This window comes from Nomascus leucogenys, chromosome 5 (assembly GCF_006542625.1).
Source record: "Nomascus leucogenys isolate Asia chromosome 5, Asia_NLE_v1, whole genome shotgun sequence".
NCBI classification, from domain to species: domain Eukaryota; kingdom Metazoa; phylum Chordata; class Mammalia; order Primates; family Hylobatidae; genus Nomascus; species Nomascus leucogenys.
Genome location: NC_044385.1, coordinates 27,769,582 through 27,783,173, shown reverse-complemented (window position 1 = coordinate 27,783,173; position 13,592 = coordinate 27,769,582). Strand labels below are relative to the sequence as shown.

Genomic DNA, 13,592 nt, shown 5'->3' with positions numbered 1-13,592 from the left:
CCCAGACTACCATGTGTTGACTGACAAGTAGAGGTGCCGTCTAAAAGGAGATTGGAAGAGCATTGACTTGCATTACAGGAGGGGAAGGGTTAGTGAGTCCTCTATGCAATCATGAAATAATCAGCCGTGTTCTTAAGAGATTTCACTCTGTTGTAACTGAATGTGATGCTGTACTGGAAAAAAAAATAAAACAGAGTGCTCGGCCTGGGATAATGGTCCAGCTTGTCTGGACCCCATGTCCCATCATCATGGGAGAAAGCATTTATTCCTTCTCTCTTTCACTCTTTGCTACAACAGATATCAAGTGAGCATGTACATGCAGCACACTCTGCGTGGTAGGCACTGGATATTCCTGGGTGAACAAAAGATGCATGGTCATTGATGTCATGGTGATCACAATCAAGTAGGGTGAAGCAGACAATAAACAAAATAAACACATAGATAAAACTGCAAATCCTGCAAGGTCTTATTGGATGCCAGAGATAAATACTTCCACTAAAAATGTCTTAGACAGTAAAGAGATTTAAAAACTAAGACATAGGGTGGTTCCAACAGTGGTCCAGTGACTCAGTGATGCCACTAAGGACCCAGAACTTTCTATCTTCTCAAGTTCCATCTTCAGCATGCTGAAACTTTCTACTTAAGTGGCTTTTTGAGATATTTTTCTAAAGACAGTTCCTTCTCCACAAGAAAATTAACAGCAGCTGTTAGATGAAATGCAACATTAAATTATTTACAGAAAGTTGTTATTAGCCTGCACTTAACTTGCATCTCTTTGATGGGCTCAGTGTACAATGTTATCTTCTTAAAGCTAATAATAGTGGAAGATCAGGCTGGGTGCGGTGGCTCACACCTGTAATCAATCCCAGCACTTTGAGAGGCCGAGGCGGGTGGATCACGAGGTCAGGAGCTTGAGACCAGCCTGGCCAACATAGTGAAACCCTGTCTCTACTAAAAATACAAAAAAAAAAAAAACCTGGGTGTGGTGGCGCATGCCTGTAGTCCCAGCTACTCAGGAGACTGAGGCAGGAGAATCGCTTGAACCTGGGAGGTGGAGGTTGCAGTGAGCCAAGATCACACCATTGCACACCAGCCTGGGTGACACAGTGAGATTCCGTCCCAAAAATGATGATAATAATAATAATAATAATAATAATAATAGTGAAAGATCAGTGACACGTCCCACATTCATTTAAAGCATTTAAAGTGTCTGTTCTCACACAGTTTGTTCAAGTAATGCTGTCTACACAGTCTGCACCAGAATGCAATATTGTGAAGAGAACTAGCCCCAATCCTTGTCTACACTCCTTTTTATTCCGCCCCAGTGCCATCTCCTATTACAAGAAGCCTCACACATAGACACAGGAACACACTAGCCCATATACCCACACTCCAGTCACAGACTGCACAAGATCAGCCATAGTTGCTGGTGTGCTTTGGGGTGCTCATACCTGTGTGCTGTCTGCTCTTAAAAGAAGACACCTGGGGAAGAGGCCCTTGCAGGCCCTGGAAGTAGGCTTTGGCCACTTGGACATAAAAGTCTGGGGTTCTAGCTTCCTAGAGGGATGGCCACTTTATGTCTTTAATGAACTCTAGGTGCCTTTGTATTTGTGGGCCCCCTTTTCCATAAAATAAATCACAAGTTATGTCTTACAACTGTGTTGGTATAGAAATAAACATATTAATATGATGTCAGATATGTTTTCAACCTAAAAGTTCATTTTTTTTCTGATTTTAAAAGAAATTTGAACATTTTTGTGGCCCCTAACAGTAATAGGGGCCCTTGGCACTCCTATTGTACCTAAAAGATAAATCTACCTGCCCGGAGCTTAGTCTTAAAGGGAGAAAGAGTGTGCGCTCTAACTTGGCCTAGAGATTCCTTGCCCCATGGGAAGAGGCATAGCCAGAGCAGAGCTCGAATTCTGGACCCTTAAGTCACAGGGCTCGGATTTGGGGTTCCTCATCCACAAGGCTAAGGGTGTTACCATTTCATAATAAACATGTGCACTCAAGTGGGCAGTGAATTTTATTATTATGAAGAGCGTGGAATTAATACTTGTTCTGCATTTGTATTAGTAAAGATCCCATTCTGGTGGCTCTCCTCCATAAGAGGACAGCTGGCTCTGAAAAATCAAAGAACTTCTAGGGAGTCAAAACAACATCTTGCAATTTCTAAATAACAATTTTTCCAGGTTCTTTGCTTCAGTGTGTCAAAAAAATAAATCTCAAGGTTTAGTTTGAGATTGGGAACTCTGTTACACTATTTTTTCGTGATATATTAGACAACACAGAATTAACCAAAAAGGCCAGGAGAAAACTTTGGGTGCATGTGCAGTTCTATGAAGCACCTCTCTTACCTCTAGTGTATACAGAGTGGACTAGATGTTTAGTGTTATCCTCTGAAGTAGCTGTAGTTTGCTTCTCCTCCTCCCATTCAAATACTTTAAGCTGCTCGGTACTTCTCTCTGGAAAATACTGGGAGTGTGACCCCACCAGTTAGTAGAAGTCGGAGTGCCACAGGGCTGGGTGAGCTCAGAGCAGGAGCAGGAAGGCCACCATCAGCCTGTGGGACTCTCCCCTTCTCACACTATCTTTCTATGTTCTGCCCATCATCCCACCTGTAAAGCATTAATAACTAGGACATCTTGTTTTCTTTCTCTGTTCCCACCCCACTCCATCCCTCCTAAATGGCTCTCAAATCTTCCATGTCTTCTTCATCGCAAAGCCAGTATCCCAGCTAAGGACCTCACTGTCTCTTACCTGAACTCTTGCAATAGACCCATTCCTGGTTTCCCTGACTGTGATCCTTCCTCTCCCTCGCTACATTTCCATATTAAATTGCAATAGGGGGGATCTTACATAGATCTGTGCTGCCAGGTACCTCTCCCAAACTGGAGTTCAGGGAAATGTTTCAGTAGATATTAAATATATATTTTATCTTGCCCCCTTTGGTACAATGCTTTATTCTATTGTTTTTAGGGCGTGCAACAATTAAGTTCCTTCTCTCCTTGGTCCCAAAGACACTCTGTCTCTTTTATTTTATTTTAATTTTGTGTTATGTTATGTTACATTATTTTATTTTATTTTATTTTTTGAGAAGGACTCTCAGTCTGTCACCCAGGCTAGAGTGCAGTGGTGTGATCTCAGCTCACTGCAACCTCCACCTCCCCAGTTCAAGTGATTATCCTGCCTCAGTCTCCCGAGTAGCTGGGATTACAGGCGCCCGCCACCACGCCTGGCTAATTTTTGTATTTTTAGTAGAGATGGGGTTTCACCATGTTGGCCAGGCTGGTCTCGAACTCCTGACCTCAAGTGATCCAACCGCCTCGGCCTCCCAAAGTGCTGGGATTACAGACGTGAGCCACCACACCCAGCCCTCTCTGTCTTTTTTAATTTCAGTGAGGAAAAAAGGACCCCTCTTATAGCAAGAGGCACAGGCCCCTCAAAGAATTTAATTACCCTTTATTTCCTGTCAAATACAATGACAAAAACTATTTATATATCATCAGCACTATGTTCAGTCCTCATCTGGAGACTTGAGACTTTGGTGGTAACACCTCTATAGTAGACACCCAGAGGGAGCCCGTGACTAGGGTTAGGTATCTGTTGGGAATTCCCAGGCTGTCATTCAAGCTAACAGAGGGAACTCTTTTCATTATATTTCTTAAGGTAGGGTTTCGGGGAAGGGATGGAATCCACGACCTTTGTCCATTAAAAAAGTCTATACAATATTTTGCATTTCGTTCTTCGTGCAAAGTACCTGCACATGTTTTATTCCTCTTATTGAACATGCAAATAACTAACAAGAAGGACTAAGAGAAGTCTATTACTCTCCATTGTTCTGTAGTAAACAGGAAAACTAGTCACATAGTGTTGCCAGATTATCATCAGCACCTATTTGGGAAGTTTCTTGGGGATTCCCACACAACAATTATAAACACATTTTTGACTTTGCATTTAAGTGTTTTATTTGCAAACAGATAAATTAGAGGGTGAAATTATTCATACTACAGAAAGATGCTTCACAACAGCAAAAGATCACAAGGATACGTTCTATGGCGTGTACTCAAGTTTTGTTTCCAGATCACTAAATAATTCAGAGGAGAAAGCACTAAAATGGAGAATGTTCTAGGCCACTGTTGATAACATATCCATCCATCAAAAATGAAATTGTAATGACAAAGGACATTAGTATGTCAATGGTTAGTTTATATTTTACAATTTTTATTTCTTTAGACAGAAAGCTAAGCACTTGATAACCCTATTAAATCTTTTTCATGCTCTTTCTTGCCTACCCAATATATAAGATATTTCACCCTGCATGTTCCTTCAACTTTATTTCTCTTTGCTCTCCGACTCACTCAAACTCTATTTTACCTTCAAACTCATTTCTGAACTATTTCCTGTGCTTGCCTTGCTCTACACTCCATTCCCACCTATTCCCAGTCCATCACCTGACAAACTCATACTCCTGTAAGACTCAGATTGGGCCTCACTGCTCCATAGGTACTCTTCTGACTTCCCTTGGGTTTACTGAAGTCCCCTTCTTGCACACTTCCTTTATGCCTTCCATATACCTCTATTAGAGCACAGATAACATGGTACTCTTGGTAACCTCTCCCACTAGATTACAAGTTTTTTGAGGACCAGAGTTGCCTTCTTCTTTTCATAAGCAGTGTGCCGGTGTTCCACACCTCCTCATGAATCACTCCAGTTCAAATCCTGCCTCTTCCATGACATGTTATCCAACCTCAGCAGCCTAGAACACTCCCTTACATTCCTACTCTCCAAAACAAATGAAACTTCCAAAGCACTTGTTTATATTTTGCTTTGTGAACAGCTCTTTTCAAGGAAATGTGCAACACACAGTCCTTGTCTTTTAACCACAATATTAGATATATCAAAGTAGTTAGAATACTATGGACACTCCTAGGATTGGGCCACACTAAATAGTGGCTATTTCATAAGTGCTTGCTCAGCCTAATGGAACTAGTGTGAAAGAAGAAATAGCAGGGTCTGGCATTGTGAATATGTACTGTTTGCAGAGCATCCTTGCTGTTGGGAAAGCATATATATTATAACTTATGGCCTTGTGGCTTTTGTGAAATCATCAAATATTTTTCATGATTATATAACAAAATTAAGTTTGAAAAAAGCAATCCCTAAAGGACAAAAGCAAACTAAAACAAGTAAACCCAACTAGACATTGCTTTATGGCATAACCATACACAGAGAAACTATTTTGTCTTAAGAAGACAAAACTGACTCTCTCTCTATATATATATACATATACTATATATATATACTATATATATACATATACTATATATATATACTATATATATACATATACTATATATATACTATATATATACATATACTATATATATACTATATATATACATATACTATAGTATAGTATAAATATATGTAGTATATGTATATATATAGTATATATATAGTATATATATAGTATATATAGTATATATATATAGTGTATATATATATATACTATATATATATATACTCAGTGGACTTTTCTCTAATGATACTTAGAAATTCAAACACATACACACACACACACACACACACACACACGCACGCACTCTCTCACTCTCTCTTTTCAGTAATCATATTATTGATAGTGCTATTGGAATTGTTATTCTAAGATTCATCCATTGGGAGTTCCTTATTTTCAGCCTACAAAAAGAAAAAAATATGTAACATGAATTTGGTTAAGCAAAAATTCTATAGTCTTAAATTTGATTTTGAAGTATTAGTATGACCTCATGATAATTTCATCTTTTAAAAAAACCTATTTACTACCTCTGCCCACTGAAACATGTCTAAAAGCAAAGGTCAACCCAGGATCAATGTGTATTCCCTAAATGCCACTAAGAAATGACTGACATCAGGTCTGGGAAGGAAGCGTACAAAATGAGCCTCGATCTTCATGTACCGTAGAGAAAAGATAACATCAAAGACCATTGAAAGTGTGTAGAAAGGACTCAGGAGCCATCCTGAGGAGCCTCTTACTGGCCAGAGATGGGTCAATTTAAATATCAGTAAAGATAATGGCAATAGATTGAAAGACATCAGATATATTTAAATTTCTTAGTTAATAATGGCTATAGAAATAAAAACAATTGGCCACTTTTGACCAGCGAGTTATTTAACTATTTTGAAAACTGGTAAATAAAGAAAAAAGATTAAGCATTTATTCTGACTTTTCTATACGACCAATACTTCAAGTCAACCAAGTAATGTATGAGAATTTTCTCTTTATGGAAGAATTCCAGGTAACAAATTTAAAGAGTATGATAGAATTACAATATCACCTTTTCGCTACTCCTAATGATATAGTGTATCTAAATAATAATCATCAATCACTGCTGACTTCACAAAAAGGGAGAAAATTAGACATTTTATATGCCCTAATAGAGTCTCACAGCACCATTTATGAAGTTGACTTGCCAAATGAATCAAAGGTGAATGTGATTGAGCCTCTAGATCCAACTAATAATTTGCAGAAAACACATGGGACAGAAAAGCATGATACGTGAAACCACAAGGATCCAATTAGCAAATTCTGATGGGGAAATTCTACAGGAAAACAATGTGTTTAAAAAACAGAAGAGTAAGAGGAAAATTGAATCTATACATTAAAGGAAATTTAAATGACATAACCAATTTTAGTGTATGGAACTTATTTTGATGCTGATTTGAAGATATTTTATAAATGTATCAAAATTATAAGATAATCAGAGACATCTGTATACAGAGATTTATATTAAGGAACTATCATTAGGTAGGATAATGATATTGTGCTCATTTGTAAAAGAATATTCCTATTTTAGAGATAAAGAATTAACATTTTACAGATGAAATAAGATGAGGCCCGAGATTCATTTGAAATAATCCAGGTAATTGTGGAAATGGATAGGGGTGCAGATGAAGCAAGATTGTCCATGTGTTGATAATTGTTTAAGAAGGAAATTGGTATATGGAGGCTTATTATGCTATTCTCTATATTTTTGCATGTGCTAAATAGTCTACAATGGAGTGTTTTTGAAAAAGATATTGAATAGCTAATAGAGTATTAGAAGGGCCAGAAAACAAAAGCATAAGACCCAGCTTCTAGCAATAATGCAATATTAAGTCTCAGAAACACTTTCGTAAGGAAAACCCTGCAGCCACCACTAAGCATCATTGGAGTCATCTGCTCCTACAGCAGAGAGAGAGACAGAGAAAGAGCCACTGCCAGAGAGCACGAGCATACACTCCACTCATTCCCTCTCAGGAACTTTTGAGGAAAAATCTGCAGCAGATGCCTGTGGTTATCAGAGCCTTTGCCATAGCTTCAAGGGAGTCTGGGAAAGAGGGGAAAGTGATCAACTAGTATTTTCTGTTCCAATTACAAGGTTTCCTGTCCCATCCCCACTGCAAAGAATCAAAATGAGAGCAATTCCAAAAATACAGAAAATAATTCAGACATCAAAAAGCAAAATTGAATGAACAATATTTACCTCCCTGGGCAAGTAGGAACCTCCCTGAGTTTCAGTTTCCTCATCTGGCAAATGATTAAACAACACCATTCTCCCAAAATTGCTTTGAGGACTGAAAGCAATAATGTGTCTATTAAACAGCACAATACAAAAGGTCACTCAGCAATCTTTCCTTCCTCCCTGTTTTGTTTCCCTCTTCCCTTCCTTCCTTTCCGTTTAATTTCCTTCAGTTTCTATGTCCTTTGTGTTTTCAGGATAATATTCTATTTTCTTAAGGGACACGAAGTAAATAAATGTTTTTGAAACTGAATTGAAGTGGATACAGATTTTCACAGGAAAAAAGGTTTCCTTTTCCCTTAGTTCTCCTTACACAACTGGCTTTGCAGGAAAAGAAATTAGCATTTGGAAACACACATCTGCCTCAGCCACAGGTGAGATATTAACGCATTCCCACATGTCCCAAATCCTCTTTGATCAGTATGATGGGAACTTTCATTGTCCAATAAAGCAAGGGACCGACTCTTTGTTTCATTCAAGTCAGTATTTCTTCTAACGGAAACTCATCCCAGGATGAAACAGCCCTGCATGTCCAGCAGCCTCTGGAGTGTCAGGTGGCCCTTCAGCCTTTGAATGCTGTGGGCTGGATTGACTCAACCATGGTTAGCTGACTTTTATTTCTTTTCTTCCTTCCTGCTCATTCAATATCATCAACCAGAGAGAAGGAGCTCTGTGTCATAAAAGCGAGCACAGCTGAGCCGATCTCGCCCTATGCCAGTCCACATGGTAATTTTGGAAGGGCCCTGGGATATCTGACCTTATGACTATAAGAAAGTTTTGTGATTAATGGTGATTTTTATCTTCAGACTTCAAAGATTGACTCATGCAGAGAATGAGCAATCTATAGGTCAGATATCCTACATCCCACTTATTTTCTTTCTTCAGTCAAGAATTGGGAGAACTAAACACTGACCAGCTGTAAAAGACATCTATCCTGTCTGCAGAAAAGCCTATTTAATGGGCCCCTGAGGGGAATTGTTTAAAATAATGCTATGCAATTTCTCCAAGAGTTTCTGCTGGAAAAAAAAAAAAAAAAAAGAACAAATGGAAAATTTAACGCCTAAATGATCAATACTTTATTCATGAAGCAAAGTAATAACCTTGCCTTTTTCTGTTGTGGATGAGGTATTTTGCAGGTACTTTAAGAAGTCAACCTACCTTTTATTCAGCAATGTATCAAATATTTATTGTGGGTTTTCTTATAAGATACAGTACAGGTCCATGGAGTTATAAGGGTAGAAATAAATGGTGCCCAGCACTGAAGGATTTTAATAATAATTATGTTAGCAATGCCAATCATAACCTCTAATGCATCTACTAAGCTTTACTTTTTACAGTCTTTAATATATCCTAAGTCATTTTAATAATTCTTATAATTTATTATAATATGATAACTATTTCAACATCATTTTAGCAATATATTTTATTTCATCTCATCTTCTAGTTGATAATATAAGATGCTTAGCCCATTGTGTGCCCAGAAGTACAGTAAGTCCTTTCTTATCTTTGACAATAGGTTCTTGGAAACTGGAACTTCAAATGAAAGAACACATAACGAAAATGCTTTACTATAGGCTAACCGATCTAAACAAGAGTTAAGTTGCTACAGCATATTTCTTGTCACACACACACAAAAAATCACCAAACTTCTAAAGAAAGACCCAAACACTTCTAATATTGAAATAAACATCAAAATAACTTTGAAAGCAATGTGAGCTACGCATACACTTTAGAAAGGTTAACAAAAACAAGTAAGATAATAATTTACCCACTTATTCAAGTTCAGGAGCTCAAGTGGCCAGAGCCAATTCTGGTAGCTCAGGGTACCAGGCTGGAACCAGCCCCAGACAGGTCACCATTCCCATTGCAGGGCCCACTCATACCTAGCAACACTCACTCACGCTGGGACCAGTGAGACACACTGATTCGTCTAACGGACAGAGCTTTAGGTTTTGGGAGGAAACCAGACATGGGGAGGACATGCAAAGTCCACACACACAATGACCTCAGCTAGGAATCCATTTTTTTTTCTCATCAACATTATAAGGAAATTACATTGAACTTAAATGACATTATTCAAGGACCTGCTGTGTAAGCTTAAGAAATAGTAGAACCCCCCTTACCCAGATACCTTGTTCCCTTAGGTATAATGAATTTAAAACTGTATTTGCATATTTACATCAAACACTTGTCACATAGCTGGGCTTTCTGTTTTGTGTAGCCAGAAGGATTTCATAACTTAATGAATAATCTAAACAACAACTGCCTATTTTACACTGATTTAGTTTCCTCTTTCCTTTGTGTACCCAGGTAGAAAAGGCTTGGACTATATGTTTGGTTTGAAATTTAAAAATCTCAGTCTTTCCCCAACCATCAAAAATATTTACCTCCCTCCCTTGTCTCACAATCATCTAAGCCGCCTTCTTGAATTGACTCCCACACCTGTTCATCATAGAAGGAAAAAAATAAAAGCAAATGCCATATAAAATCTCTCTTCTTCAACAAGGTCTTCTGTTTTGAAATACTGAAACAGTTCCTTTTCTATTACCTCACCAGCTGTGGCCTTTTATCTCCTAAAGGGAATAGCTGACGTCTTAACAAAGTCGTTGTGCTTACGGACGCCATAAATATCTCCTTTAAATCCTACATGATAAATTTCCCTCTGATTGGTAAAGCAGATACTGTAACGTGCAAAGGGGGAGCGGGAGAGGCTTTGATGATGTTAAACTAAGCCCCTGGAGATATCCCAGCTCTTCCTCCAGAATTTTACTTTCCAACAACTGGAGTCAACAAACACGGTAGAAAATGTTGTCTGGATTATCTACTCCCATTATTTTTTTTTTAAACTGGTTTTTAATGATGGGCAACCTAAAATTTACTCACACAGAACACAAAACAGTTGAATTTGTTGAAAGTCCAAATGGGAATGTGCTTCTTGTACAAATCACAATATGCTTTCTAGACCACAACCTAAAAAGGAAAGAAAAAAATTCTGTGAATAAAAATAAAACAAGGACTTTCAGTTTTCTACATGCATTTGAAATGACTTTATCTCTGACTCATGTTCTACCTTATTTTTGATTCTTGGGAAGACCTGTTCCTATACTGTAATTTTTTTTTTAATAACAAGTTTCCATTTGTAACTATTAGTTGGTCTTTCCACAAAATTGGTTTGCTGGAAAGGGCTGAGAAGAGAAAGAGCATTCCTGGATCAAATGGAACCGGTGAGTGTGGAAGTCCTTGAACTTGACCAAGCATTGTCAGTTCTCATAGTCTGATAAAAAAAAAACTAGATTATTCTGTGTGTTTTTCTTGGTGCTTCTACTGTAAGTTTATTCAAATGGGAAAAAAACAAACAAGTAGACTGCAGTTGTAAGTGAAAAAAGGTGAAAATAAATTATTTTGGTGTTTTTTATTACTTGGAACTTTATTTATTGTAGGATATAGATTTAAGATAATTTTTTGTTAGTTTTTTTTATTTTATTTTTATTTATTTGTTGAGATGGAGTTTCACTCTTGTTGCCCAGGCTGTAGTGCAATGGCGCAATCTTGGCTCACCACAACCTCCACCTCCCTGGTTCAAGCAATTCTCCTACCTCAGCCTCCCGAGTAGCTGGGATTACAGGCATGCACCACCACGCCCGGCTAATTTTGTATTTTTAGTAGAGACGGGGTTTCTCCATGTTGGTCAGGCTGGTCTCAAACTCCCAACCTCAGATGATCCACCTGCCTAGGCCTCCCAAAGTGTACCACGCCCGGCCTTGTTTTATTTTTATAAGCAACAGACAGTCTTTATAATCTGTGGAATCAGGGAATAATATAAATAATAACATACCCAAAAGGTGAGCAAAGAGACATCCACCCTGACACTCAATCCTTTTGGTGCCAACCCCATAGGCAGCCAAGAAGCACTTTGACAATGAAGAGAAAGGAACTGAAGCTGGAAGATAAATGAAAGATAATTGGTAGCTTTGGGGCCGATACAGCAAAGAAGTTGAAAGTGTCTGCCTATTTATAGAAATGACTCATTTCTTTAAGTGGCCTAAACCCTATTACCAATTTAACTCATGTCCCCAACTTGCATATTTCCCTGGCCATCCCACCTTAAACAGAATAAGACAGACAAGTTACTATATATTTCACTAAGCATTCGAATTTATTAAAGTCTGCACTTTGCTCAGACGAAGGGTTTGTGGTCTTGTCCGCTGCTCCTAGCTGGGAGTTGGAGTGTGTTGCTCAGTTAATATAGCATCTCCTCTGTATGTTCTCCTGTAACAACTGGACAGTGTTTTCCTTGGCCAGAGGGGCTGAGCTGTATTCACTGGCTCAAGGACTACAAGGTACCCAGTGGAATGTTTCATGTTTATTGGCTCTTAATGGACTACTACTGAGGACTTGAGGGAAACAAACTGTAAGCCATTCATGCTCAGTCAAGCCTCCTTGGAGGAGGCTGAATTCCCCCTGTGATCCCTGCCACCCTGCTGATTCAACCGCCACTCAGACTGCCATCAGAGGTTACTGGCTCTAGACTGTAAGTTACAGGAAACCTTTCGGCCTCAACTTGGTTATTTATAGAAGAGTTTATAGGATTCTTCCACAACTCGAGGGAGGAAAATCAAACAAATGTCACCTCCTATTATCATGGCAACTAAGTTCCACTCTGAAAATAGAAGCTGGAACTTTAACCTGTTAACTAGTAAAGCAGTCCCCTGATGTGTTTATGTTTTAGCAATACTTTTTACATTAAAAAAAATTATTTCAAATCTGTACCACTCTCGGGAATCTTCCCTGATGAAGCCCACTCTTATTTGCACTCTTTGACACCTCTTTGCATTGCGCTAATGCTTTAATAATGGACTTCAAGTGCATGGAATTTGATTATTCATAATTATTTCTTTCTTTCCTTCCTGTATTTCTTCCTTCTTTTACTACTTCCCCCCACCCCCCCAACCGCCCCCGTCTCTCTCTGTCTCTCGGTCTCTCTCTCTCTCTCTTTCATCTTTCACAAATACTAACATAAAACTTACTATGTACCAGGCATTATTCTAAGATTTTCAACCTTCATAACAACCCTAGGAGGCTAAGTACTCTTATTAATTCCATTTTAAAGATGAGAAGAATTGATTTATATTGATTTATGATATACTATCATCACTGGTCTCATCATGACTCTTTTATTTTTTCATTTACCCATTGTATTCCCTGGCTTATTACTTTGTTAGTGATAAAAGTCAACTACCCAACACAAGAATTTGAACATGAGCATTGTTTGCACCTATCTATAGAATCCTCCCCACCCCGTTACCCTGCTGCATAACTCTGACATGCTGAATTTTGTGTTTATATTATTTTCTTGCATTTTTTAAAAGCTAATTGTAGCAAATATATGTTTGCTCAAAAATGTTATTGCTTATTAAGACTATCATGCTGTGATCATCTGAGAACCTGCTATCACTAAGCATCATATTATCACATATACCTGTAGTTCATTTATTTTCATTGCAATAAGTTATTCCAGATATACTACAATTTGTTTCCCTCTGGATAGGCATTTGCTATCTGCTCTTGTTATTATAAACACTACTTTTTTGAACACTTTTATATGTTTATCTGGGTGCACAAATGTAATAATTTCCTTTAGTATATACACCTAGAAAATTGTGGGGTCATAAGGTGTGTGAATATTAAACTTTAAAAGATAATGTCAAGTGGTTAACCAATTTATACCAGCACTATATAAGAAATCTGGTTGATCCATATGCTTTTCAATTTTGCTGTAGTTTAAATTCTTAATTATTGCCAATAAATTGACTATAAAGTGATATCCATTATCTCTTTGATAATATTGATTTGCTATTCTATATATTGATTTGCTCATCAATATTGCTATAAGACTCAAGATCCTTGCATATATTTTTAGCTGTATGTGTTTCTCCTTCTGTTTCTCCTCTGTAAAATGTTTATTGTCGATTTTTTTTTTTTTTTTGGTCTATCGAGTGGTTTGGCCTTTCCTTATTATTTTATGAGTCT

At 37.8% G+C, this 13,592-nt stretch overlaps 1 protein-coding gene across 1 annotated transcript in view; it reads right to left on the bottom strand.

Moving 5' to 3' along the window:
* Positions 1–448: 448 nt before the first annotated feature.
* The window catches only part of LOC115835090, a 33,025-nt gene continuing 19,881 nt past the window's right edge, over positions 449–13,592 (bottom strand). Inside the window, exons 2-3 of the mRNA XM_030812492.1 lie at positions 2,358–2,475; positions 449–704 (exon numbers count right to left, since the gene is read on the bottom strand). Coding sequence (XP_030668352.1) covers positions 637–704; positions 2,358–2,475 — 186 coding nt within the window. The 3' untranslated portion in view covers positions 449–636. The remainder of the gene's footprint in view (positions 705–2,357; positions 2,476–13,592) is intronic.